The sequence below is a fragment of the Nothobranchius furzeri genome, chromosome 9 (genome assembly GCF_043380555.1).
Source record: "Nothobranchius furzeri strain GRZ-AD chromosome 9, NfurGRZ-RIMD1, whole genome shotgun sequence".
NCBI lineage: Eukaryota > Metazoa > Chordata > Actinopteri > Cyprinodontiformes > Nothobranchiidae > Nothobranchius > Nothobranchius furzeri.
Genome location: NC_091749.1, coordinates 57,838,536 through 57,866,350, shown reverse-complemented (window position 1 = coordinate 57,866,350; position 27,815 = coordinate 57,838,536). Strand labels below are relative to the sequence as shown.

At 41.2% G+C, this 27,815-nt stretch overlaps 1 protein-coding gene across 3 annotated transcripts in view; it reads left to right on the top strand.

The window, feature by feature from the left end:
* The window catches only part of furina (furin (paired basic amino acid cleaving enzyme) a), a 78,658-nt gene extending 53,698 nt beyond the window's left edge, over nucleotides 1–24,960 (top strand). For all 3 annotated transcript variants that reach the window (XM_015952937.3, XM_015952939.3, XM_015952938.3), the window contains exons 4-16: nucleotides 1,404–1,499; nucleotides 5,039–5,167; nucleotides 5,247–5,323; nucleotides 12,553–12,641; nucleotides 14,468–14,640; nucleotides 15,820–16,032; nucleotides 17,764–17,864; nucleotides 18,837–18,940; nucleotides 19,133–19,250; nucleotides 21,772–21,951; nucleotides 22,035–22,159; nucleotides 23,019–23,141; nucleotides 24,148–24,960. In XM_015952937.3, coding sequence (XP_015808423.1) covers nucleotides 1,404–1,499; nucleotides 5,039–5,167; nucleotides 5,247–5,323; nucleotides 12,553–12,641; nucleotides 14,468–14,640; nucleotides 15,820–16,032; nucleotides 17,764–17,864; nucleotides 18,837–18,940; nucleotides 19,133–19,250; nucleotides 21,772–21,951; nucleotides 22,035–22,159; nucleotides 23,019–23,141; nucleotides 24,148–24,731 — 2,112 coding nt within the window. In that variant the 3' untranslated portion in view covers nucleotides 24,732–24,960. The remainder of the gene's footprint in view (nucleotides 1–1,403; nucleotides 1,500–5,038; nucleotides 5,168–5,246; nucleotides 5,324–12,552; nucleotides 12,642–14,467; nucleotides 14,641–15,819; nucleotides 16,033–17,763; nucleotides 17,865–18,836; nucleotides 18,941–19,132; nucleotides 19,251–21,771; nucleotides 21,952–22,034; nucleotides 22,160–23,018; nucleotides 23,142–24,147) is intronic.
* The last annotated feature ends 2,855 nt before the right edge of the window (nucleotides 24,961–27,815 follow it).

The following is a 27,815-nucleotide window of genomic DNA, read 5'->3' as shown; positions in this document are numbered from 1 at the left end:
ACTGTAAAACCAATCAGGAAATAGGAACGGGGGAAATCTCAAACTCAACCGAATGACGCAAAAGAAAGGTTTACTGGAAATAAAATGATTCTGGAGAAATGCTGTGACTTCTTACATTTCAGGCTGTTTGCAAGAAGGCTGCATCCTGTTGACAGCAAATCATGACAGTTCAGTGGCAGCACTTATCACGTTATATTGGATATTTATTTTTTTCCATTCCCAATAAAGTCTATAGCCTAAAAAATAATCACACATTTGATGAGCTTGTTTTCATTTAGGAGTTTAAGATATGTGATCAAAGCCTTCAAGGTGTTGGATTCACAAAGATGCGAGTTTTTTTCATATCTGCGTTGATCTTTTGAGGTCAACTTGTTTCCTTTCAACGTAACCGCAGTGTACATGCAAGTGTTATCTGCTGGTGAAAATGTGAATGTAGCACTGACACCTTTAACAGAAGCCTGCTGGAAATGTAGAGCAGTTGACTTTGTCTGCAAAAGTTTTGACTTAATGACGTGTTTGGGACATTTTCAGATTTGTTCTCTAAAAACACGTGTTCTGTGTGAAAACAATTGCTCAGTTTTGTGCGTAAGCAGCCTCGGCAGCACTCCATACAACCTGACTTCATTGTGACTTCAAGTGATTGAAGTTGAACATAAACCTCTCCAACCTTTGATGTGAATTCCTTATCTTTTGGTTGGTTGTGTTTTGTGGATGTTGAACTGGCTCTGCTTCAGTGTAGCAGTTAATGTGACCTTCATGACGTCTCTCCTCTTTCTTTGCTGAGTCTCTTGTGATCTGTGGGGAGAGCGAGAGATGTGCTGTAATTCAGTTGCCCTTCACTTCAGGTGCTCCGTCCTTGCAGCAGGCAGTTTTCCATCTTCCCTCTCCAAATTTTTTTTTTCCGTGTGAGTCGTCTTCCCAGGTGCTTTGCTGTACCGTGAGCACAATGCAACAGAGGGAGTAATTTCAGAGTTATTTTCACTGTTTGCTTTCCAGCTCTGTCAACAATTTCTGCAAATGTTCCCACATTCTGAAAGCTTGCTACCAACGGTTGTATAATTTGGACATTTTTTGTCCGCATTTTGCATGCATGTCCAGGTATACTCATAATAAATACAACATTTTCTCATGAATTACATTGTACACCAACCAAAAATGTTAATAAGTCCGGACCTGCTCTGGAATTCAGCAGCCAGTCTCATTAGTGAGAAGTCCGCCATGCCCCTGTGCCTCTAATCTCACTCTGTCAGCTGTCAGCCCACTGAGAATTAGGATCTCTGTTAATTCATTTGACATGCTGACACTCATGGGTAGTGCATGGTTATTTTGTGTCTTCTTTTTATAAGCAAATTAATCATTTTACTTTACTGAACTTCTTGTATGTTTGTGTTTTCTTTGTTTAGGTGTCTTGGGCAGAGCAACAGGTGTCAAGACGGAGGAAAAAGAGAGATACTGTTGTCGAGTTTATAGATCCCAAATATAAAGACCAGTGGTACCTGGTGGGTATTTACACTGCACAAAAAAACCTACCCCAACAAAAGTGTGTGTGGGACCAAGACACAATATAGCACTGCAGCTCACCTGAATCTGCTGAAAATCAGTACAGGGTGTAAAATATTTTAAACAGAGTCGAAAGGCGTATCTTGTATTCGCTGTATGATTTTTGGTGTGGAATCTTGTTGACTGTCTTGTTTGCAGGACAGGAAGCAAAAGATTTGTCATTGACTTAATCAACAAACTTGGGTACATAAAGAATGTATTTGAATTCTGAAAGGTGTGTTCTGAGAAAGTGAGGTTTACTGTAGTCTATAAACAGCACAGCAGCGAAGGGAAAAGGCAGAGCGAGACGGAGGTAATTTATCTCGAAGTAGACCCGTTTTTATTGGATTGATTTTCACATTTGACTTGAGGAATGCCACTGATACACTGGCCTGTTAAAAGCAACACCAACAACTCCCAAGACTCAGTTCCTCTCTTCAATTATTGCGAAGTAGCTCCAGGCAGAAAATGATTCATGACATTGCAAAACAGACTTACGTCACCTGTTCTTTAAAATAACTGCTGTTGTCAATACTTTCTTCATGTCAGGTGAAACAGTGTGGGCGAGACCGTAACAAGAAAAGGAAAAAAAATGGCCACTGACTCTTGTAGTGCTTCTACTTGTCATAAATTTGACTAGACGTTGAACTGCTTCGATCTTACATGACATTACAGATCTTAGAATAATGTAAATATTTAAAAAGCTAATTTAATTAACCCACAGGCGTCATTAGGGACATTTTTAGCCATTTAGGCAGTTTTTCTGCTTTTCTTTTTGATACCATTTTAGTATTGTTTGTACACATGGTACAAAATGTTGTCCCAAAACCTCTCTCTGGAAAATTTTAGGAATTCAATTTGGGATTTCGAAAATAGACCAAAGGAACACTATGAAAAAAAAATAAAAACACTACTCTCTTGTGACCTTAGAGAACAAAAACACCCTCCCATAAAAGTGGCTATAAAAAAATGAATGCAGTTATATATATTTTTTTCTTTTCTTCCATAGATCTGTTGAACAACGTCAGCCCTGCCTAAACATATAAAACTTCAGTCACTTTGAGGATTTTAACCCTTCAAATGCCAGTTTGATTACTCAAATTCATTGCTGTAATTAAAAAAAAAATGAAAACACACATTCTATTTTTTCTCTATTTTCCACCCAAAGAAATTCCTTTTTATTCCTGGGACATTTATTGTAAATCACTGTTGGTTATGTTATGAAATATCTAAAATATTAACATTTTTCCATCAATAGTTTTTGTGTAGCAACAGATTTAAAAGTTACCATCCTCTTGTGACCTTAGTGGACAAAAACGTCCCATTGACTTCCATTCCAACCACAGTTTTTGATTGTGTAACATCTGCAACAAATAATGGTGCTTTCTGTGATATATGGGTTTAATTTTGGAGAAAAGTAGTCAAATTAATGATTTTTGCTGTTCACCAAATTTGGTAATTTCTCTATTAGTGGCACAGGCAAGAAACTACACATTTATTTAAATCTTCTGCTGTTTGTATTGAAGTCAAAAGGTCAGCTTCACTTCTGTTAAGTAAATTATCATCTTCACTCTCTTACTGAACTTCAAAGTGTAGAAAACAAAAACTGTTTATATGTTTATGCACCTGGCTGATGAATTATGATAAATTCTTAATTTGCAAAGTCTGATAATCATTATTTCCACTAGAAGGTTTACAATGTCAGATACTAAAGCCTAGTTTATACTTCTCTGTCAGCGGAGGTGCAGAGATACTACACCATCATCTGTCAATGCAAGCCCTCTGTGGCAGGCCTGCAAACGGTGCCAAGTTTCTAAAATGTCCATCGTGGTATGTGCAAGCCTAGTCAGCAGACCACTTCCTTTAAAATTGTTAACACCCCTATTTCCAAGAAATAAAGAGTGTTGAAAGTACCTAGCAGCAGACGTGGAGCAGAAGTCTGACGATATGAATACTTATACAACCCTCCACTGAAGGAGTTCATAAATGTGCAGAATACTTAAAATTTTTGGAAGGAAATTGTGGGAAACGTGGGTTTGAAGGTGGCCACCCACGTCCCGACTCTCCTTTGATGAGGTGGAGGAGAGTCGGGACAAATTAGTCTGTTAAAGGGGAGATCGTCGTGTCCTTGGGCAAGACACTTCATCCTCTCCGCCTGCTGCTGATGGTAGGAGGGACCAGTGGCACCTGTGCTTGGCAGTCTTGCTTCTGTCAGGGTTGTGGAACCCTTGAAGGTGCTATATCAAGGGTTTGGCGGCGAATTGCTCTGAAGGACTCTTTAGGCAATGGAGAACAAGAAAATGTTTGTGTTTGTACATGTGCATGTCAGCTCCACCACTTTTGGAAAAGCATAAACTTGGCTATAGACTTTAAACAATTGCACAAAGTTTAGAGAAATATTTGTGATTAACCACTAATACAAAATCCTAATTTGCCTCAGGATTTGAGTTGTTGTTGTTTTATTCCACTGTATACTTGAGGTGTAGCTGTTTAGAAGCTCTCCAAATATTTACACCCAATTAAATGCACAAGCATGCAGAAAAGGTTGTCGGGTCTCCTCAAAAGTGCTGCTGCTCCTCTTTTAGCGTGCCGTGTAAACTTGTGTCTCATTAAAAAAGAACCTGGCCGACCAGAGGAGAATGTAGGTGGGTTCTGCTGGCAAGGTGTCATTTATGGATGTATGCTAATACTCAGCATTTGATGTCCCAGTGAATATGTATCACATTTCCTAAATTAGTTTTAATGAGACAGAAATTGTGACACTGATAAATCACATCTTAAAGTGGAGAAGAAGCCGTTGTGCTGAAAGAGAAAAGGAGAAGCACTGGGTTGATCGGCAGTATTCAAAATGAAACATGTCAGCCACAAAAGGCCCTTTTCAGTCTTACTCTGCATTGCAAATCACAACTCTCAGTTTTAATTGATTTCTCTCTCAGTGGTTTAAGTGTCAAGGATGTTCCAAGGTTGAAGAGAAAGCTTAATTCTGTCTGATCCACTAAACTTACACAACGTGAGTGCCGGAATCTAAGCGGGAAACGCTCTGAATGACACATCAGAGACATTACGTTTTAATGGTGAACTTTGAAAAGAGCAGCTTTGAACTATTAGAAAGCCAGACATGACTTCTGATAAAAGGTCAAGTTAAATGTCAAAAGCCCATCAAATAGCAGGCAGAATGATTGCTGTGTGCCATCATCCACTTATGTGTTAATTTCCTTTACTTGATAGTTATTAAAAGTGTAATTGGGGCAAGTGTGGCACTTTTATGCTTAAAATAGGTGTTCTCTGTGCTGATTAACACAGTCTTTCAGTGAAATTTCTTCTCTTTATGAATATGAACAGCAATCCCTTTCTCCAGCCACCTTTTGATACAAATTTTGTTTTCATCAAGCCTTATGATGAAAGACTCAGGGATATATTTACAAATCCTTCTTGTCAACACAAAAATATATCTCCTCTGACTAATTCAGCCTAATTTATTTGCATCCTTTATCCACAGTACAACACCAACCACCGTGACCTGAATGCAAAGGTAGCATGGGGGTTGGGCTACACAGGGAAAGGTGTAGTGGTGTCCATCTTGGATGATGGAATTGAGAAAAATCACCCCGACCTGATGCAAAACTATGTGAGTCTTGCAGATGAATGAGTTAAAACACTGGTTTTCATGTAGAAGCTGCTGAGAACTGCTCTTCTGTCCTTTTAAGGACCCAGATGCCAGTTACGATGTGAACGATGGAGACCCAGATCCTCAGCCTCGATACACGCAGCTTAATGACAACAGGTACGTGGATTAAAGTTTAATCACTGTCCTCTTTTGTCTTTTACTGAAACTTGCTTTTCTAATTGTGTGGAGAAATATGTGATAAATTAAAAGCTTCTTTTTAGTATAAATTCTGAGCAGTCGGAATGTTTTGCAGCTTATCCTTTGTTGGGAAGTTTCCTTCCTGACTTGAATTCTGTCTCCATTTGATTAGATTTGACTTTAAAGCACAAAGACGATTTTTACAGTCTGACGAACCTGCACTAGCGTTAAAAGTATTGCTTTAAAGTATAACTCTGTTATTGCAGTGGCATTTCCAGATGACATCAGAGTTTGTTTATCATCGCTGTGATGCCCTGCAGAAAATTGGATTGAATGAAGTTCATCAGCATTAATAAAACAGCAAATCTCTTGGCTGGGGAAGGTCCCCGCTCCTCCTCCTCTTTCATCCTCACTGCCTGTCCTGTTCTTCACTTTAATTTCTTATTTGCAGTAATCTGCTGTGGGCTGCTGGCTTGAGAGTCTGTTTTGACTTGAAACTCAGCACTATTACTGATGATAAGCAGAGATGATGGAAGTTGAGCATGTCTCGATCTTAGATAGGAATGAGGATTTGGCATTGTGGATAAGGAGCCCCTGTCAGAGTCTTTACATGCTGTAACTATGCTTTTGACATGTCTGGAAGCTTGGATGGAGGATTGTATTTATGTAAATGTGTGCACATTAAAAATAGTTTACTTGTTCAGAACCACATACAGATGGAGGTCAAAGTTTTAAGAAGTAGACAACATGACTTTTCTTTCTATGCCGACTAGTTGAGCGTTGCAAAACTCACCAGAACTGGTGTCCCAGAAATTTCTCCCACCATTACTAAAATGGGTGAAGTTCTGCGTGAGAAACTGTTGGGAGAACATCCCTCTTGTGTAGCTCCAAATATCTAAAATCTGCGCCAAAGCAAGCTTAAGCTCCTCTACTGGCTCATCGTGGCCAGAAGCCCAGCTAAAACCCTTCTTATTGAGGTTTTTTCTCCTTTGGATGAACCTCTCCAGTTCTCTCACACCTCAACTCTTATTGACTGCCACCCATCCCTGTGTGCCTTGCTGTGGTAGGATCAATTGAGAAGATTTATGTGTGTGTTTTTCCCTTACTTTGCAGTAGTTTTGGTGCAGATGAATGTGTAAACACCCTGTGCGAGGGCATGACATGGTCTGTGTGAAACTGTAACTGTCTGTTTCCTTTCTGAAAGCCCAACTCTGTTCACCTCCATAAAGTTGTCTTTCTTTCCCAGCATACAGGCAGCAGTGAGCACCATTTGCCCCCATGTTTATCTAAAGCAGCATGAGATCTAGATGTTTCTCTTTCCAGGATTTTCTTTGACTTCCATCAGGGCAGTTCTTTTTATGTGCAGTTTTTTGGACGAAACTGTTGATACGAATGTTCCATTTAAACCATTTACTGATTTAAATCAGGTCCAGCGATCATAAATGGATCTCCACAAGTCAAACTTTCTTCTTTTTACTTCAGCATTGTAAGGAATTGAAATATTTACAAAGATATTCAGTGCACAGAATTGGATAAAGAGGCCCAATGGTGCAAACAAGTTTCTTTCGGGGCATTTACTTCGTATACTACTTCTTTTTGTGCCCTATAAACATCAGCAGACCTTTTTGTGCTGGAAGCCAGCTCATTTGTTAACTGGCAGAACCATTAACAGACCTGAGAATGAGCAGAGCGAAACACTTGTTCAGATTTACCTTTGAGGTTTAGTGAAGCCAAGAGACTAATGAACTGCAAATGCCACTATCTGCAGCCTCTAGAACGACAATGATTTTTCTAATGTGATTAAGCTTTAATCCAAAAGAAATAAAGGTTAAAGACAAATGTTATCTTGAGGACTGAATATAAAGGTAACTTGTAATTTTAATGTAAAATATATGTAGAAGAAGTGTTTTTAATGACAACGACTGTTGTTTTAAAATGTGGCACACTGGGATAATTACCAATCTTAACACTGTTTGCAGGAACAACAGTAGTTTAGGAGGTAGAGGTTGTCCAGTAATCAGAAGGTTGCAGGTTCGATCCCGGATTCGATCCAGTAATGAGAGGTGCATTCAAAGCTTCTCGGGTCGGAGAGGATGAACCCTAGAATTTTGCTGTGTGTTTATGCAGCACAGGAAGTCCAGCCTTACTGGTGGCAAATGTAAATATAATGAGCCCGGGGTAGAAAAAAAAACATCTGCCATTTTGTTTTTCTTGTGGTCTACTTTTACAGTGCAGGTGAGAATGAACACTTTTTCTGTCATTCCTTGATTTCCTGAGGCTCAGTAACATCAGTGTGACAGTTGCATGTCTCTTCAGTATTTCCTCATGAAGGCAGTTAAGGTTTTGTACAATGTTGATGGCTTTACCAGCTGCTGGTAGGAACCCGGCTCATGTTGTTGGCCTCTAGCTCTCTGTCAGCCATAACCCCTGTGCTAAAAGGCTGCTATGGGGTCCTCTCTTTTAGGCTGAATTCAGAACAAGACCTGCTATATTTACTCTCTGTTCTCTATAATTTCCTGTTATTATAATTGACACAGGAAGTCAGAGTTGGTATACAATTTGTAGGATGCAAAAAGGGCCTCTCTTACTTTCTTTTTCCTAGAAATAATCAAAACTCTGCAGAGAAGAATATGTGGCACAAATGTTTAAGGGCCAAATAGATTTTTTCTTTAACATATTTAAGTGTTAAAAAGCTTGTGCTATAAAAAGAAGGACTGTGCACCTTCCAGTCGAATAGTTTTACATCATGCTGGCATGTCAGAGTCGGGGGCATCCACACTGCCCCCGACTCTGACATGCCAGACATGTGATAAGTGCTATATAAATAAAATGTACTTACTTACTTACTTACTACACACTAATTGCATCATTAGGTTTGGTTTGTTGAAAGCTCAAAAACATTCTTCCACAGATAATTAGGCTTTTTCTAACTTTTGCTTTAAAGAAACAAAATATTAAGTTTTAGAGTAAGTGATGTGGATGGTCTCCTAAAAACAAGCCACAACTCTGTACAACAAATTCAGAAAATATATTCTATGAGGAAGAGTAAGCAGCAAAAGTGCTGAAAGTTGAGCAAATCTGATCAGAAATAATCTTTTTGTTTAAGTGAAGCCTCCTGTCATGTTTTACAGAAGTTTTAATTAACAGATACACCTTGTTCAACAGCTGATGGAACGTTGTTTCATCTGAATGAAGAGCCTATTATTCCTGCAGACAGCTTCTGTTTTACTGCAGCACTTCCTGTCACGGTCTCCTGTGCTTTGCTGTCACCTCTTTAGCCTTTTCTCTTATTAGCCTTCAGCCTGAGGATCAAATCCAGGCTTTGCTCCATAATAATGTCAGTTTTATCAGCTCTGCAGAACAATAGAAATTAAGGCAATTAATTCCTTAGGATATCCTTAGACTGCTGATGATGGGCATTAGCTTCTAAGAAGATATAGAGATGTTCTAATTTTAGCAGTTTTGGTTGTGAAGTATTGAAGCTATTAGCACTACTTTCATTTCCTAGACAGATGACAAAACAATCTAAGGGTCTGTTAAGTTTAAGGTGATTTTATGGTATTAAAACGGTGTATTTTTTGTTTTAAAACATTAAAACACATCTGTCCTGAAGGTAGCATTAAGTCCAAACTTGCCACTCTTTGCACGTCACAGTGAGTGAATGGTTTTCTAATGGAAGTTATATGAATCACCTGCTGTGGCCTTCACTCACTGAATTCTAAATCGGTGGGAGATTTTGCATCAATTCCTTGTACAGTTTTGCCAGATTACCCCCCCCCCCCCCCCCCCCCCACACACACACACACACACACATGCACGCACACACACTGTGATGGAAGTGTTTTCCAGCTCCATTGGAAATCCTGTCTGGATCTCTAAACCATCTCTTGTTTTTATTTCCAGTGATTTTACATCCAGTAGTTCACACTGGTTGGCCACAAAAAAAAAGGAAAATTAAAATTGGCATACTCTTAATATTTTGTTGGAACATGTTTAGCTCCCATTATAGCTTGCATTTCCCAGGTATCGATTCATTAGGCTTATATTATGCAGTATCACAGCATGCCTCTTAGCCAGTTTAGATTCTCAGTGGTCTGAATTTGTTAATCTGCCAAAGCAGAAAAACTGTAGATTTGTCTGTAGGCCACGCTCTGTCAGAAAGCCTGAGAGCAGCAGGTTCATGGATCTTTTTCCACTTGTACTATTTTAAATGTGACACAAGATAAGCCTGATCATAGCTGAGTTGTGTGTGGAGTAAAGTCATGTCAACTTCATGTCAACTTCATGATGTCTCTAGTTTCATTCAGCTAACGTGGCTTCACTGGGAGATGGGAATTTACTCTGCATTTCTGCTAAGAGCTAGCTGCGTTGCTACATTAGCATTATTAGCACCTGTTTGCTCACAAACACCAGATTTTACTGTCACCATAAATAATGCTGTGTGGTTTACACATTTGTGTTTCTGTTGTGATTAAATGTGAATAATTTTGATATTTGGGTATTTCTGATTTCTGAATGAATGATGTTAATGCAATAGTCAAACATACACATTTTCACAATTTTATTCTCAGCCACTTCAACTAGTGTTATAGCCTAGTGAACTAGACCAAATTCTTGCTTTGCAAAGTTTGGTCTAGGAACACTCCACTGGAACCTCTGCAGCCCCTAACAGCATTCTGGCTGGCCAATCACAGCTCTCTAGAGGGGTTTCAAACACATAAAGAGCTGTGATTGGTGCATAATGGTGGGCCAATCATAGTGCTCTATCTGCTTAGTGAACAAATCACAGAGCTTTATCCGCTTTGTGGGCCAATCAGGGCACTCTATATGCCTGGTGGGTGGGATGATGCAACAGAGTGAAACAAGAGGATGTCACATTCATTGTCCAGTGGAATGCGGAGATCATTTGAAAGACAACGGTAGAACCCGCCCCACAACAGAGAGCCGTCAATGGAGCATTGCCAGACTAATCTGGCTTGCCAGGCTACCAGTGTTATGCTGTTGATGAAGAAGTGATACGTTACACTACTTCAAAGTTGCATAAAAGAATGATCATTTGTTCAGATGTTATTTTGTGTTAATTAGTTCAAATCAGATTTTTTTATGTAAATGCTTTGATGGCAGATGTGTTTTTGCATTCCTAAGAAATGTACAATAAATAAAAAAGCAAACTAGTTAAAATAATTGTAAATTATGATAAAATTCTGACTTTTAAAAAGTGTGTGTGTGTGTGTGTGTCTGCGTGCGTGCGCGCACGCGCGTGTGTGTGTCTGCGTGCGTGTGTGTGCGTTTGTGTGTTTCAGTCAGACTGAAGTGAAATTTTTCTTCCAGCACATCCTTAAGACTCCTAGTCAGGTTTAGGTTGTGAATCCATGTGTGAAAGACATTCTTCGCTCCCTGAACTGTTCTTGTTCAGTCTGATGATTCTAGAGTCGTCATCCAAAGCTCCTTAGACAACTAAATCACATGGGGATTCACGGAATGAGAATCTGAATAGTTCCTGAGTCTGACTATTTTATCAGATGAAACCACTACTTTCCAGTACAATGCTCTCTCAGTTTTTGAATAAACAACTTTTACTGTATTCACTGTACATTTTAGTTAAACGTTTCTAACCAAAATTTACAACACTGAAAACTTGTAGGCTCAAATAAATGTTAGAAACTTTAAAAAAACTAGTTTAATTCACCTAAAACCTAAAACACTACAATAGCAACCCCTCGGTATCGGACATTTAACTCTTGAGTTTAAAAAGTCCTTTACCATCAGATGCACCACCACTCGTACTTCTATTGCTTTTTAACATGGATTGGGAGAACGTGGAAGAATTTTTCATACATTTTACCAATTCTGTGAAAATTGCTCCAAAAGTTGACATAATAAGCAGTAGCAAAATCAGAGCCAAGAGCTTTACCTCAGTTTCCCCAATCGTGTATTACCGTGTAAATTAATGTAGTGAATAAATCAGGAGACATATTTGAAAAAGATTTAGCTGACCACAGAAGGAAGGATCAGTCTATGCATGCCTGGCATCTCATTGCAGACACCTCGGCTTCTGCTTATCGTTTGCATCACAAACACGGATGCATAACGTAATACTCCCAAAGTCAGCGGACTAGTGCTTCCAGGAATGTTGTGACAGGCTTCAGTGGAAAAATGACTCGGTGACATCTGTATGTGAGTGTTGTTTTGTTTGTTTTCTAAAGAGACATGCTCCAACATGTCCACTACTCCATCCCAACACCACCCTGTGACGTACAGGAGACGTGGCACCGCTCATTGATTGTGGCATTGGCATTAACCTTTGCCCTTTTGGAGATCCCCAGAGAATGGCAAATAAGTAACTGTTCTGTGACCTTCTGTCCATGGGTGGAGGCTTCAATAAAAGCAGGTCTTGATTTTTAATTAGAAGCATCAGATGGGTTATACCTCCCAAGACCTGTGCCCCTTCTGTCATTTTTTCATTTCGACAGTCCTTTGGCAACACCATTTACTGCTGAGTAATAACCAGTAGTAGAACTGTTGGCAGGCTGTGCTAAATGTCCACAACTTAACATTATTTATCAGCAAAGGATGTTGGCTGCTGTTATAGTGTTTAATTTTTTGTCTTGGATAGTCTCTCTGCCTCAGTAGAGGCCTGCAGGCTCAGATGGTTCCTTCTGTTGTAATGAGTTGTTCCAGTCTAGGAATGGCTGCCATCCAGAGGGACTGCTAGGGTTTGAGGGGGCATTGAGGGTGCATGTCTGGCAGGCAAAGGTAGCACACCTGACTGGAATGTGATCATCTGCCCCTCTAAAGCAGCTTTTTGGATCTGCACACCGTGGTGCCTGGAGCTAAACCTAACCACAGGGGCTCATGTTTAATTTATTATAGTAATACAACATCTCATTTCCCTTCTCTCTTGCTTTTACACACACTTCAGGCATTCCAGGTTTTCTAATGCTGCATAGCTGATGATAATGCACAATGGATTGTGTTCATTGACAAATTTGTTTGTTCAAAGGCATCAGGGCCAAGAACCTGTCTCTGTGTATTTGCATTGTCTCACTCTACATGTTGGCCACAGGGAAATCAATAATCATCCTTTCAACTTTTAATAAACATCTACCCACCTGTGGGCACAGTGAAAGGCTGTGTCAATAGGTGGACGGTGCGTACAAGGAAAAAGAGTTTCCCTCTGACTTTTTCATATTCCTTCTCTTTTCCAGGCACGGAACGCGATGTGCAGGAGAAGTGGCGGCAGTGGCCAACAATGGGATCTGCGGAGTTGGCGTGGCTTACAATGCAAAGATTGGAGGTGCGGCATGGATGAATGATTTGTTCTTGCAGAGGGAAATCTTTTTTAACTGACAGAAGAGTCAAATAGTCTAATGAAATACAGGTCCTGCAGTGCCTGCGTTATTTTCAGTCTATTTCTTGGGAGCAGCATGCCGCTAAATCTTTTTAAGTATTACTACCGTTGTGTGAATTGGCAGTCTGCTGCAAATATATTGGTTTTGCATTCAGTAACAGCTCTGAAATGCAATCGGTGAAATGACATAGAGCTTTGATTCGGGTCTGCTTTAATTTAGTGTCAAACGTGGTGTTTCCAGTTTCTAACTCATTCTGTACCTTCTGCTGTCTATCTGCTGAAAGGACAAACATTTAAAATAACAAACCAACACCAGAGACATGCACATAGATTATCAGTCTCTTACACTTTTCTGTCTTTATTTTAGCTAAAATCACAGTTAAAATGCTTCAAGAGGACTGACTTTGTATAAAAATTCTTGTGATGGGAACATTAAATTTCACATGCACCTAAGAAACATATTTGTCTCTTCACTCTGCTGTTAGTCTTGCAGCACAAGGTAGAGACAGCAATTTAATAACCACTCTGCAAATTTAATCGTGTCTGTCTGGTTTGTTGAAGGCAAAACAACTGTCCAGATCTTTTTTTTTATCTGCTCAGACGGGCTCAAGTTAAATAGTTGTAATGCACATTTTGGAGGGGAGTCGCTGCATAATTCTGTTGTTTTGAAGTGATTCAACTCCTGTTGAGATTAAACATTCTGGATAGTGAATGGTTTCACTTTAGCAAATGAAATTTCATCGTTCATTTTCTCTGACAGCAGCAGAAAATGCCTTTGGCTTTATTAAGGTGACAAAAAAACGAACACATTTAAGTTGTTTTTGTATACTCTTAGTCGACATGTCCTACTGTGTTTTCTATTAAGCAGACAACTTTGTGTAGCAGGTGGAGCTGAAATGAGTCAGACATAAAATTAAGCACAAAACATTTGCTCATCAGATAAACGTAGCAAAATCCTCTTATGAGAAAATGAAAGCAAGCAAGTGCAAAGATGCCTTTTAGAGTTCAGAGCAGGAAAAATGTCAAACTGAAAGCTGCAACGGTGTAGATTAAACAGGCTGATGGCTCCGTGTGTGCATCTTTAGGCAGCTATTTGTTGGAAGTGTCAGGAAGAAATTAAGCAGATTTGCAAATGCTAAAAAAAAATGTCTTAAAGTGAGTGATTGAAATTTTGTCAGTGTTTACTGAAGGAAATATTTTAGACACAAACTTAAAACCTGTTCTTGTTTTTCTCAGAAAATGCCCGTGTCTGCTGTCACCTTTATTCTCCTTATAAAAGGGCTTCAGTTGAAGCATTGGGTGAATCATTCAGATCTCTAAAAATCAAGAGTGTCTGATCCTCATTACGCTCAGAGCTGTGCTAATTTTATCCAAAGGAATCAAAGTAATATTTTCCTTCATCCCTTAGATGAATTTTTAGTCTCAGAGGGTCTGCTTTACTTGAGGAGATGGTTCACCCACAATTCCACTCATCTCATTCCTTCCTTCTTTTTTTTAACAACCAACTCAACCACAGAAGAAAATCAATAAAGATACTGTTTGAATTGTATGCTTGGGTCGACAGTAATATCACAGAGGTTGCACAGAAGATGATCAGCGGCTCTGCGCCACTGAGAAGACATCAGAATCACACCAGTACAGCCCGCATAACAAATATGTAAAAACACGGATGAAACCCCACTTCCCCCCCTGTGAAGTTCGCCCCCCACCCCCCCACAACAGCTGATGGTTTCCAGTCTAGACTGGTTCTGATTTGTGTGTTTGGGCTGCAGGTGTGCGCATGCTGGATGGAGAAGTGACAGACATGGTGGAGGCCCAGTCCCTCAGTCTGAACCCCCAACACATCGACATCTACAGCGCTAGTTGGGGCCCGGAGGACGATGGTAAAACAGTGGATGGACCCGCCAAACTGGCCAAGGAAGCCTTTCTGCGCGGAGTCACCGAGGTGGGTGTGTGATTGTGAGATGGTCTGTGCAGGACAGAATTATTTACTGCCCGTGTGTTGCTTCCTTTCAGCAGTAAGTAATTGAACTGTTCAGGCGTGAGAGAACACCAGTGGGCAGAACAAAGCAGTTTTTGACCCTGACAATTATGAATGGGAAGTAATGTCCTCTAAACGCCACCAGGGATGAAAATGTGGGAAAATGAATGGAAGCAACTCTGGTTAAAATTATTCATTTCTCTCTCTTTTTTTCACAAAACATTTTGTTTAGCTGAAGGGCAACTCTTTCAAGTTATTTTATCCACCATATTTATTTTATTCTAGGTGCTTTCTAAAAATTCCAGTTAAGCATTTATGGCAGCTTTTAATTATAAACATTTCCAATCAAAGGCCTGTCTATATGCAGGTACAGTCAGAGATTTTATAGATGAATTTTTTAAATAGTCGTCGGCTTCTGACAGCATGACAGTCTGAATATTAAAGAAGAAAGGAAGCAGAGTGCCACGTCAACAGTTCTGCTGTCGATGGCTGCATTTTTGATTTGGCACAACAGGACCACATGAGAAATGTGCAAATCAACAGATTAAAGATCCAGATTACACCCCTAACTGTCACATCTGCTCCTCCTTAAAAGCACTTGATCGGAAGAGCGCCGGCGCTTGTAGAGCTGCAGGATTCGAGGCTTGTGCCATAAAGTTGATTGGAACCGCTGACGCTGACTACTAAGATAATTGGCACGGTGACAGCGCTGTCGGATAGTGGTTGGGTGGTGCGTCGCTGGAATTGATCAGTGCACAGAGAGAGATGGTGCCACTCAATACACTAAAGCAGCTCTTAGATGGAAATTATTGCACTTCAAAAGCTGACGGGCTGGATGATTTATTACAACGAGCTGTTGTCATTTTGATCCTTTTCGTTTTGCTCTGCTGTCATGTAATATTTAGCTCTTTGCAATTTACTGAGTGACCACCCAGGCCTCTGTGATGTATGCTGGGTTTTAATGGGGCCTTTCTGAAAGGAACCCTGGAATGAATTTGCCCCTTTATAATTGGGATTCCTATTAAAGATTGAATGAGATTTTGTTCTTGTCTGTATCCTGTTGCTCTGTGCCATAATTAAATGAAAGGAAGTGTGTTGGCCTCCCCCCCGTTTGTGTCAACGTGCTTCTCTCTCTCTCTCCAGGGTCGTGGCGGTTTGGGCTCCATCTTTGTGTGGGCTTCTGGTAATGGAGGAAGAGAGAAAGACAGCTGTAACTGCGACGGCTACACCAACAGCATTTACACCCTGTCCATCAGCAGCACCACACAAAACGGCAACGTCCCTTGGTACAGCGAGGCTTGCTCCTCCACCCTCGCCACCACCTACAGCTCGGGGGGCCTTAATGAGAAACAGATAGTGAGTTGTGGCTGTGTGCCGTGTCCTCTCTGTCTTTGTCTGCCTTTTCTTGTTTCACTCACACAAAGCTCTGGCTTTCACCGGGAGTTTCACCCTTCATGTCTGTGCTCAGTCAGAGATGGCTTCAGTATGTTTCTGGATGGTTTAGTGGAGCTGCAGCCTTTAAAACCATCCAAGTCTGCAAGTTGAACACGTTTTATTTCAGTTTATATGTAAATGAAGCAAAAAGATTTTAGTACATTTTATAGCCAGTTTGATGCAGCTTATTATTCTAAAACAATTTAATCACAAGAATAAAACTACAAAAATTAGATGAATTGAAGTTAAGAATCTGATGGAGTTATTAGGTCAAGAATACATGCATCCTGTTCATGGGTGAGGAAAAGTGGCTCCTTAGACATCCTCTAAGAGGTGATTGTGAAGCAAAACCGTTTAGAGGGAAAAGTTCAAAGGAGAGTTTGTTGCTCCTCCACATTTAAAGGAGACTTTTAAGGAGGTTCATTAAAAATGCCTCCTGGATGCCTCTCTAGTTTGGAGTGTCTGATTTGTCTGACAGGAAGCACACCAGACAGATTGTATCTGTTGACTGGATTGGTAATGCCTCAGTGATCCCTACAGAAAAGCAGGAGGCGGCTGGAGAAGGTTGACTCTGCCAGGCTGAATCAGTGGACGAATGAGCAAGTTTAGGTTAAATGATCTAAACAGTTAAAAGATGTGCTTACATTTTATTTTTGAACCCAAAAAGATTTATTTTCAATGTTTTACAAACTGAAACAAATGTTGACTGAATCCCATCATGACTTTTCTCCAGTCTCTACAATTTAAGCTGTTTTGGGTCATTAAAATGATTATGAAAAGGGAACGGCTGGAGCTCCATCTAACAAATCTGTTGCTGCTTAACATTCCCGTCACAAGCGCTAAATCTTTCCTTTACGCACGCACGCACGTGCACACACATACACACACAGCGTAGCAGCACAACAGGCAGTTTATGACATCTCTGTGACGTATGGCTGGACCTTTAATTGCCTCTGTGATGTACTCGTTTAATTAGGATGTCACTCGTGAAGCCGAGATCGACAAGTAAGAGAAGAACATCTCAATGTCTTTACTCATAAAATTTGTTCAGTCGAATTGTTTAAACATAGAAAAATGCTCCTGATGGTCCTTAAATCTAATAATCATTTAAAAGATCCTTCTCTACCGTAGGTTCTGCACTAGTTAACATTTCAGATCTTTAGTACTTTTTTGCTGCATCGTAATGCAGTGTTGCACGCCGACCTGATCTTCTAGATGGTTCAGTTGGACTGTAATGTTTTTCACAAGGCAGAGTTTGGAATTGGTTTTCATTGCACAAATCTTCTGGCTCTGCACCAACTTGCCTCTCATTCATGCAGCAGGAGAGATTCACATCTGTGAGCTGCCCTGTGAAACCAAAGCCTGCTGCTGTGGATCATTTAGGAGTTTCCTCCTGAAGCCATTCTGTCTTTAAAAAATATTGTTGTCAAAAAGATGATGTGATTTCTTTTACTGGATTTTCTTAACCCAGCGGGTGATTTCTGCATTTTGCAAGTTAACAAATGAGAGAATGAAAGACAATTAGGGGTTTTGCTAGTAAAACGACCGGTTTGGGACATCAGTGCTATTTTTTATAGAACCCTTCTGTAAGTTTTTGATGAATATAGAAAGGAATAAAGTTGGACTAAAGCTCTGTGTGCTGATCTTCCTTAGGTGACTACAGACCTCAAATCTAAATGCACGGACACCCACACGGGCACATCAGCCTCAGCCCCGCTGGCTGCTGGGATCATCGCTCTCGCCCTTGAAGCAAAGTAAGAGCTTATCACCGTTTTTCGGCCTTGCATTGCTCTTCAGCTGCACTGCCTCATTTTCTTGTCTACTTATTTACATCAGTGTTATTCGGTAAATCCAGATAACTGCTGGAAAACATGTAAAAAAAACCTCATTAGGCCTTGCAGTTAATATTTTGTAAAAATAAATAAATAAAAGATTAAATATTCAGAATTCAGAGCCGGTTGAATTAATGTGTACCTGTTATCAGCACATAGATTTAAAACGGTATTTGTTTTTAGATTGTAATATATTCAAACATTTTTGTTGCACTTGTAATGGTCATAAATTGCTGGTTTTCACAGTGACTTAGCTCGATTATTCCACTTTTTCAGCATAATGTTCTTCAACCTCTTCGCCTCATATTCAGATTGTGCTTTTATAAAGAACTCTGAGCACTAATCATTCTTATCTGGTCACACGGCACTAATGGAGAGACAAAAAAAAGAAGAGATGTAACATGGCCCTGAAAATGAGTAATTAGTTCTGCAGCAGAGACAAAACGTTTGCAATTAGGACTGAGTTTGATGTAGGAAGTTTAAAGTAAAGATGCTTCATAGAATATATTTTCTTTAATAAATTCTCAAGGAAGTCATAATGAATAGAGTTTGTATGGAGTTGGTGACTGATGGGCTGTTTTTTATTCTTCATTGCTGCAATAGAAGTTCCTGGTTAGAAGTTCTCTGCTCTAAACGTTTCACCAAAGGGCAGAAATGAACATGAAACATGTGCTGACTAAAGGTTTAATGAACGCAGGGAAGGATTAGACTAAAACGTCATTGTTTTAATTATCTGTCCACCTGTAGGTTAAAACTGCAGCACGTATTGTCAAAGGCACCTCTTTGATCTGTTTTAGTGGCTCAGCTTGATTCACAACCCTGATCCTTACCATGTGTGTGTTTCGTTTTATGTGACTGTGTGTGTTTTTCTGTTTCTGTGTTTGCACGTTCCAGTAAAAACCTTACCTGGAGGGACATGCAACATCTGGTTGTACGAACTTCTCGTCCTGCTCACCTGCTCACAATTGACTGGAAAACCAATGGTGTTGGACGCAAAGGCACGACAAATTTTCCAAATTTATTTTTTGTTGGGTTTTTTTCTGCTCTCTCCAGGAAGCGATTATGAACTAAATAGTTTATACCAAACAAGAGGTGCTGTCTTTAGGAAGTTTGAGTCAAGCCTGTAAATAGAAAGCCGACGCTCCATTAGCAGACCGACTTTCATGTTTCTTTTTCTTTTGTTTCTGCAGTTAGTCATTCGTATGGATATGGTCTGCTTGATGCCAGTGCAATCGTATCACTGGCAAGTACATGGACCAACGTGGGGCCACAGAGGAAATATGTTATCCCCATGCTCAGTGAGCCAAGGTCAGTACGAGACTGGAGCCTTTATCTTCCGTATGTGAATTCACACACCGGTCAATTTTTTGCAATAACTTGTGATGTTCTACACAAAGCCTGGTGTTAGTTTGATTCCCTCGTGCTGCCTTGCTGAAGAAGGTCTAGAAAACATCAGAGTTCATGTTCAAAAAGCTACACAGTCACACTGAGAAGTGACTATTATGCATAAACATGTAGTTTCATCCAGTTAGTGTGGTCTGTAGGAATGGTATCAAGCATGGCCTGATTTTAGTGTGATGTTACTGCTTCATCAGCCTGCTGGTGTCTGTTAAAACACCTGCCGTTACTTTACTGTAAGCCTCACCTCTCAGCCATTTTCTCCCTCCTTGTTCTGTTGTCAGAGTCGAAAGTGTGTCTGACGTCTCCTCTTCATTATGCACTCCCTGTCACTTGTCTCCCTGGGTTTGAGGTTTGTCTCTTTTACTGCAGCTTCCAGACGCTCGGAGCAGATGGCTCCAGCGTCTGGGAGCTGCAGTCAAGGCAGGTTATTCAATTTACATTTTTGGATTTTAGCTGGTCTGATAATGAAGAGTGACTTGTTAAAGGTGAGCAGGAGGGTTTTTTTTTTATTGTTGCCTCCCCTTAAGAAGGGATCATCTAATTAACAGATCATACTGGCGATCAGTGCTAGAATCGTTTAAATGGCTGTTATTCATTGTTTGGCTCTCAGTTACAGTGATTTATTGTGAACACAGACATTCATTTGCATAATAGTAAAATAATAAATAAAGCTTAAAGTGATATCAATCGACTCATTTATGAATTTTAGAGTGACTGCAGCTGATCTGAAATTTATCATTAGGGCCAACTCTGCTTTTAGTTGGAAAAATTGATTCTGTCAAAACAAGAAGAGGGAGAGGATCTCCTGTGATCATTTATCTAACAGAATAAACAGCACACACACACACACACACACACACACACACACACACACACACACACACACACACACACACACACACACACACACACACACACACACACACACACACACACAGACACAGACACAGACACACACACACACACACACACACACACACAAAACGTTATAAGCCAGATTTCTTACCTTCTGAATGTGACGGGCGTGCACTTTATTATCATGAAAATTAAACTTACGTTGCACAAATTATCGTTGCAAACAAAAAAAACATGTAGAGAAATATTTTCCTTTCTTTATGAATCCACTTTAACTTACCAGGCTCACAGTAAATCATTTATTTAGGCTTTAGGTGAAATAAACCTGAATATACATCACGGGTAATTTGGCCTCGTTTAAGGTTGATGCTGCACCGTTGGGGAAAGAGAAATCTGTGCAGTTATTTTATTAATGAAAACATAGATTTTTGGCTCCAGAGCATTTTAGCTTCATAAAGTAGGTTTATGGATTGGAACCTAAAATGTGAACAAACGCTCGGTTTTTCCTCTTCCGTCAGCTACATAGTGTGTCTCTGCTGCCTAATACAACTCATCACTGGTCATCTGTAATGGCATAGTGTTTCTACTTCCATCATGGTTGTACAGCTGATCCGCACGCCGCTCATCAACGGTGTAATTACTCTCTGTGGCAGAAGAGGGAGACAGAAGTTCAGTTGGTGTATACATGACACAAATGCATCTTTAGATTATAAATGTTCACAGCAGGAATCTGTAGTCTAATCAGCCCGATTCACAGAAAAAGAAAGAAAATAGTCAAATAAATTATAACATTAAAATGAATATTTTGGGAGCAGTCTGATAAATGGATGCTCATTCCTTTCCTTGTTGGTGTTGAACAGATCTGCTGGAGATCTCTGCGCTATTTTTCTGAGCGTTTTCTAAACCGTTCCCACATCTACAACAGCGTGCCACGTTTTCCTCCCTCCATTTTTTAAATCCCAGTTTCATGCACCACATTGACCCAGACAAACCAACCCCAGCAGCATGTTATATACATTTCCGTTTCCTTCTCAGTGGCACCACCAATTACCATGAAAATATATGTGGCGCAAACGTTCAATGGAGACATCAGTTTGGATTTTTATGTCAAGTTGAGAAGTCGGTTTTATGTCAAAATAATTAAAGTAAGTCTTCTAGATGACTTATTGTGTTTGAGGCTGCTTCATGGGTCAGAAGTGTTTTCTATAGGTGTTCCTGCAACACCATAGCGGTTTGAACTAAATCTGGACTAGCTGAAGCCGCCTGGTTTTGGGATTTAAGCACATCTGTGTAACTAAACCTCCACGCCGTCCTTCGTCTTGGAATTGTTCTGGATGTGTGTAATCTGCTAAGAGGATTTGAGGTGAAGTAAAGAAAGGCTGGCTGATTTACTCGTCCAGGATCAGCGGAGCCACAGGTTGTGAAGCGCTAATCCATGTCTGCGTTAGAAACTCTCCACCTTTAGAAGACTCCCGCTGTGGCCCGGAGCAAAATGTCACACAGTTTCCTGACTTTATCCACCAAATTGGAAACAAAATCCTATTTCAGCAGACTGATGAAGGATGTTTTACAGGAACATCGGCAGCGGTTTAATTATCAATAAGACTGTGGATGCCTGCACCGGGTCAGACAGTTGTGTGACTTCACTAGAGCACGTCCAGGCCCGGCTCACCCTGACCTACAACCGGAGGGGGAACCTAGCCATCCACCTCATAAGTCCTGCCGGCACACGCTCCACCCTCCTCCACCCTCGGTATAAACACTACACGAACGAGCTCATGGGCGCCGCATGTTAGTTAGGTGTCTTTACACTCTAGCTTGTTTTGTCTCCTGCAGGCCTCACGACTACTCCTCAGAGGGGTTCAATGACTGGGCCTTCATGACCACCCACTCCTGGGACGAGAACCCCAACGGGGTGTGGACGCTGGTGATCGAGAACGTAGCTACAACCAGTGACTACGGTAAAGCACCTTGTACTCTGCGTTTGTTCATTTTTATTCAGCCTTCTGTTTTATATGAAGGTAAAAATGTAAATCATGAGTCCAGGGAAACTTTATTTTTCCTTTAGGATCTGATTGAAATCTGTTGGGTCTGCTCTTCAGCTTCAGCTCAAAGATTCAGTCAGATCAGAGAGATTAGAGATCAAGCGTCTTTACTCTCTTTGAAGGAGTTGAGTCTGTAATGCTTTGCAGCATTTCGTTTTCCTATTTATCAGAATTGTTCATGTGCTTTTCAATGTTTTGATGCTTCGTCTCAGCAAGAAAACCAGAACTTATTCTCAAGGGATTAGTGTGTGAATGTGTGTGTGAATGGATGAATGATACACTGTAGTGTAAAGCGCTTTGGAGTCCTTACTCTGAGAGGCGCTATACAAGTGCGCGTCATTTATCATTAAAAGTTTGGCTGAGGAAGAGGGAAGAGTTTCTGGGTCATGACAGGAAGGAGGACACTAGACAACAAGGGTTGTTGTGAGAAGCATCCTTTTAGCTTGCCCTTGGATCATACCTGAGCTCCTCCCACACTGCAGTACTTCAGCCAGGAAGAGGCGATAGAAGAGATCTGAGTTAGCTTTGCACATACCCAACCTCCACGGGGCTTTATTTACAAGACCCGGAGCTGGAATGGTTTTGGAACATGTGCGTTTAATAACTCAAGAGAGCCCAAGAATGGTGTTTTGCTGCATCTAAATTTCAATCTGATATCTCCGATATCTTCTGTCAGAGAGAGTTGTTTAACAAAATCCTCTGGGAGTGGCAGAGCGTTAACGTTTTTGACAGGCTTGCTTCTAATTTCTCTTTTCCTTCCCATCTCTCCTTTTAGGCACTCTGACACAGTTTAGCCTGGTGCTTTACGGCACCGGCTCCACATCTTCCAGCTCCTCTGAGGAGTCTCAGTCCAGCAACGACAGCTGCAAGACTTTGGATCTGAGTGTGAAGTGCATCGGTAAGACCGGCAGCTCTGCACTCCAGTTAGTTCCGTACAGGAAGTGGCAGCAGTCAGAGGGAGGATGACACATAAAGAAGCTTGACTGCTTTGAAAACCATGAAATTTGATGATGATTGCTCAGCTGCACCTGTTTGCATTGTGAGCCTTGACAAGTCATTCACTCTACAGAGAAACCGCTCTCGCGACAGCAGACAACCTCCACACAAGTATCGGTTTAAAATAAACAGAGCTAAAATCTGAAGAGATGAAATAATCTTGACCTCAGGGCTTTTTTAAAGTAATCTTGTTTTGATTCAAGGGTCTCTACGCTGCTTCTGCCACCTCATACAGATATTAGCTCCAGGCAAGGTCTAAAGTTGGCACTGAACACCTGAAACAGTGGCAGTCTGACCCCTACAGGCTGCCATGGGCTCTTACACCTTCACACATTCAGAAGCTAACTGAATGTAATTATCATGTATTTGATTATCATCTCACACTTTATGATAATTGTGCATCACAGGAACATCACGTCCTCTGACTAGGGGCTCATTTTGGCTGTCTTCGTGTTTTGCTCCTAAAAAAATGAGTGCAGAGCCTAATAGGCTGCTCATGAAGTTATGACCACTCTTCTCAGTGTCTCAGACTCTCTCAAGTTTTTTTCAATATTTTCTTTTGCCTTGGGCTGCGTTTGTCCAGCTCTCGTACCTGACCGTGACAGATTAGTGTTCAGTGTGACTAAAACTTAGGAAAGTGGAATAGAAAAAAAGTGTCCGTAAAGAAAAAATCTACAGAGGACAATGTAGATGCATTTTATGATGATGGTGTATTTTCAGCAAATAGCACGTTGGAAATAACCTTGTACAAGCTAAAATACAATTGACAGGAGTTGCTGTTCTAGTGGTTCTGTCCGAGCCTGGTCTATTTGGGGAAAAGCCTGGTTCCTTGTTTTTGGCACTTCTGACTCATACAAAGAGGTAAGCGGTATTTACAGCTGATCATTCTCTGTTTCTCTTTGCTGCAGAGTGCAACGCCGGCTACTACCTCTTTCATCAGAGCTGTGTGAAAGAATGTCCTGCAGGCTTTGCGGTGGGCTCCCAGCCTCTCAACTACACCGTAGGGAACGCCGTGCTCCCAGCTTCCGTCCCAGCATGCCTGCCCTGCCCAGCGCCCTGCGTCACCTGCAGCAGCCTCAGCCCACAGTCCTGCCTGTCCTGTCCCCCTCACAGCTCCCTGGACCAGAACTCTGGCACCTGCCTGCACCTCAACCATTACATGCGCGAGTCTCCTGGGAGCCCGGGGAACCAGAGACCTCAGGGCGAGCTCGACTCCCAACTGCACATCACCGTCGCTGTGCTAAGCTGCGTGGCTATCATCGCCACCTTCGCTGGTGTCTTCCTGCTACTGCAGATTCGCTCCGGCGCTCACATCAAGCTGCCCTCGTTGGAGGCTGGCGGCGGCTTCATCCTGGGGCAAAATAGGTTGGTGTCATACCGCGGCATCCCGACCATGTGGGGGGACGACGGGATGAACACTGACTCGGAGAACGAAGAGTTCGACGTCCAAAATGAGAGGACTGCCTTTATCAAAACACAAAGTGCTCTTTAATGCCTCCACGCGTCCTTCCTCCTGCTTTTTAAATTCTCTGCTCCCATTTGTCTGACGATTCAGGGCTTTTGGTATTTGTCCCTCACAATTTTGTTATTTGTTTGGCTCATCAGATTTTCAGCTGCTTTCTGTCGTAGGAACTGGCCTCCCTCTCTGCTGTGGGAGACCTGTCGGGAAGCTGCTGCTCGTCACAGCTGGGGATGTCCTGAGCTTTGCCCTCCTCACACATCAGTGCATTCTTATTTAAGTGGCTCTCCTCCTCCTCTTACCCATAATCACAGAACGTCTGCCTGCTGACTCCATTTCCCTTCCGGCTCCTTTTTGTTGCAGTAAACAAATGATCATCATTTGCTTCATTTCTAAACATTTTTCTCTGTTTCATTAGTCTCAGTGCAGTAGCCAGATGAGATTGTTGAGCGTGCGTGCATGCGTGCGTGTGTGTGTGTGTGTGTGTGTGTGCGTGCGTGCGTGCGTGCGTGCGTGTGCGTGCGCGTGTGTGTGTGTGCGTGCGTGCGTGTGTGTGTGTGCGTGCGTGCGTGCGTGCGTGCGTGCGTGCGTGCGTGTGTGTGTGCGTGCGTTTCTGAATAAATGAGCCTGCATGAAAATGAGTGCCTGGGTCTGATGAGCAGTGAACGTTAGAGTTCCCTTCATGAAGACATTTAAGCATTTCCTGTCATTTAGTATTTTATCTAAGTGATGATTTATTACGAGACACGCCGTCCCCTTGGAAACATTTGATCTTCCCAAACTGTCATTTAGCGACAGTAACACATGAAACGTGTCCAGGAACTCTCACATGATTGTAACGATTCCTAGTTTTTATCGTGTTCAGATTCAACAGAAATTGTTCCAATTTCGTTGGTTTAAATTCACACATAATGTAGAGTGTTGTGGCTAAACTATCAAAGCTTTCATCATATCCATCTTTCTTTCTTTAATTCAAGGTGATCTCATTCTGGCTGCACTTGTAACTTCATGAGAACTGAAAAAGAAAAGGAAGAGGGGGTGTGCACTACCTGGTCAATCCAGAAGCAAAATCCCTTCTGGTAATATCTAATCTGCCTCTGATGTTCTCACCTCCTGAGCCTGAGAGGAGACGCTGCTTGTTTTTGTGACTGTGGAGCTCCTCAGAGCAGCTGACAGGTGTTGACTTACCTGTGATTGATTTCTTGACAGAGCAGACACACGGTAACGATGCATCCCTGCTGTCGGAGCACGTCAGCACTACAAACACACGTTGTAATGACTGAATGTTAGTTATGTGTGTGAGTGTCTGTTGGATTGTGAGGATGGAAAAAACCGTATTTACCTGGCCTTTGAAGTGAGGACTCCTTTTTCACCCCCTTCATCTCACCGTCTCTCCTTCAAATCCCAGAGTATTGTTTTTAAAATCCTCATGTCGACGCTCTGCAGCTCATCAGTGTCTCTGCACTCATCCTCCATCCTTCATCTAATCTGAATTTCAAATAATCAAGTCCTGGCAATTATACTCCAAATGATACTGCAGCGAAGGATTTATTCTGAGAGGTTTTAATAATACCTTTAGGGAATAGATTTTTTTCTTTCCCTCTTGGGCTGGTTATCGTATGAAACGTGCATCGCTTTGTTTAATCTGTAATATCCATTTTGATTCTACTCCTCTTTCCATTTTATTTCCTGTACAAAATCAGTGGAGCTTGCTAAAAGAGGTTGTCATGGTGATGGCGTGCATAGGAACGTGCAGCTGCTCATCCTTTTTATCTACCTCTCATATCATGTAGTTCATACATACTTGGAGGGGATGTCGAATCATTACAGGGGTGAAATTCTGTCTGAAAGTTTAAATATTTTCTGAGGGGAATCTGTGTTTATTTTTTAAGAGAAACCGCATTGGTAATTCAGAAATTGTAAAAGCTGTTAACCTGGATCTCCTTTTACATTTATTACCTGATACGATCGGCGTTCATGCGTGGTCACACCCGCGCTTTAAAACCAAGTTTGCGCTAAATCAACTGAAAATCGATGGGGACATTAGTTTATTTCTCTTCTCCATCTCTTCTTGGGCGTATCCTACTATAATTTAAATCTTTTTTTTTTTTTCATCACTGACAATCAGTTTCCATGTTCTAAGGGTGAAAAGGTGCAGAGGCGCACAAACAAATCAAAGGTTAGCTTCTAATTTAACCACTTGTGTCACAAAGCCTGCACAGGGGGTGTTTTCATTAATATGCATCTGAATGTGATTTTTTTAATTGCAAAACTTCATTTTGAAAAAGAGTAGAGCTGACTGTGAAACCAATATCTGCTAAAATAAGTCCCCTTTAAATGGATGGAGGAAGATCAGTATGGATGCTGTGGAACATCGAGCCGGTGGAGCTGAATTCACCTCAGATGGCCGCTGCAGGTGTTGCACATCTGCTTTTCTGCAGCAGCTTATGAACCTGAGAGCACATCCCTAAGTTAATTGCTGTGTGTTTGTTCTGCAGTGCTTTGATTGATATACATTAGTGCCTGCTGCCATTTAAGCTTTGATCAGTCCCTGTTTAACTTCAGCCAACAAAATCTTATTGACTTCCCAGCTCTGAGTGAAGTATGTAAACAACACTTAATGGGCTGATGAAGCAACAAAATCACTTCCAATTAAAACCTTGCTGCTTAGACGTTTCTGCTTTTGAAGAGTTATGATGAAAGACACAATCTAGTTCATATCACACACATACACACACACCGCTTTAGCCGTGGCTAAAAGAGTTTTCTCTGACACCATTTTGGGGCCTCATTAGTGCAACGCGCAGCGATTTCTACATCTCAGCTCCATGAACTCACTACAGCTTGAAACCTTGAGCTGATGAACATTTTGCATTCAAGGGTTTTAACTTTTAAAGGAAAGCTGGAACGAAGGCATCATTAATTAGCTTGTGCTTCCAAAGCTGCTGAAAAGCATTAGCAGCCAGATCATTGCTCCCGCTGCCACAACAGGATGGGAACCACACACTAAAAAGAACAGGTTCTCTAATTGTCCCAGAAAGCAGCTTTTAATTATTAGAAAGCCACCAACTGGCTGGTTGTTAATGGTGATGCCTTTAATGGAAACCTGTAAAGTGT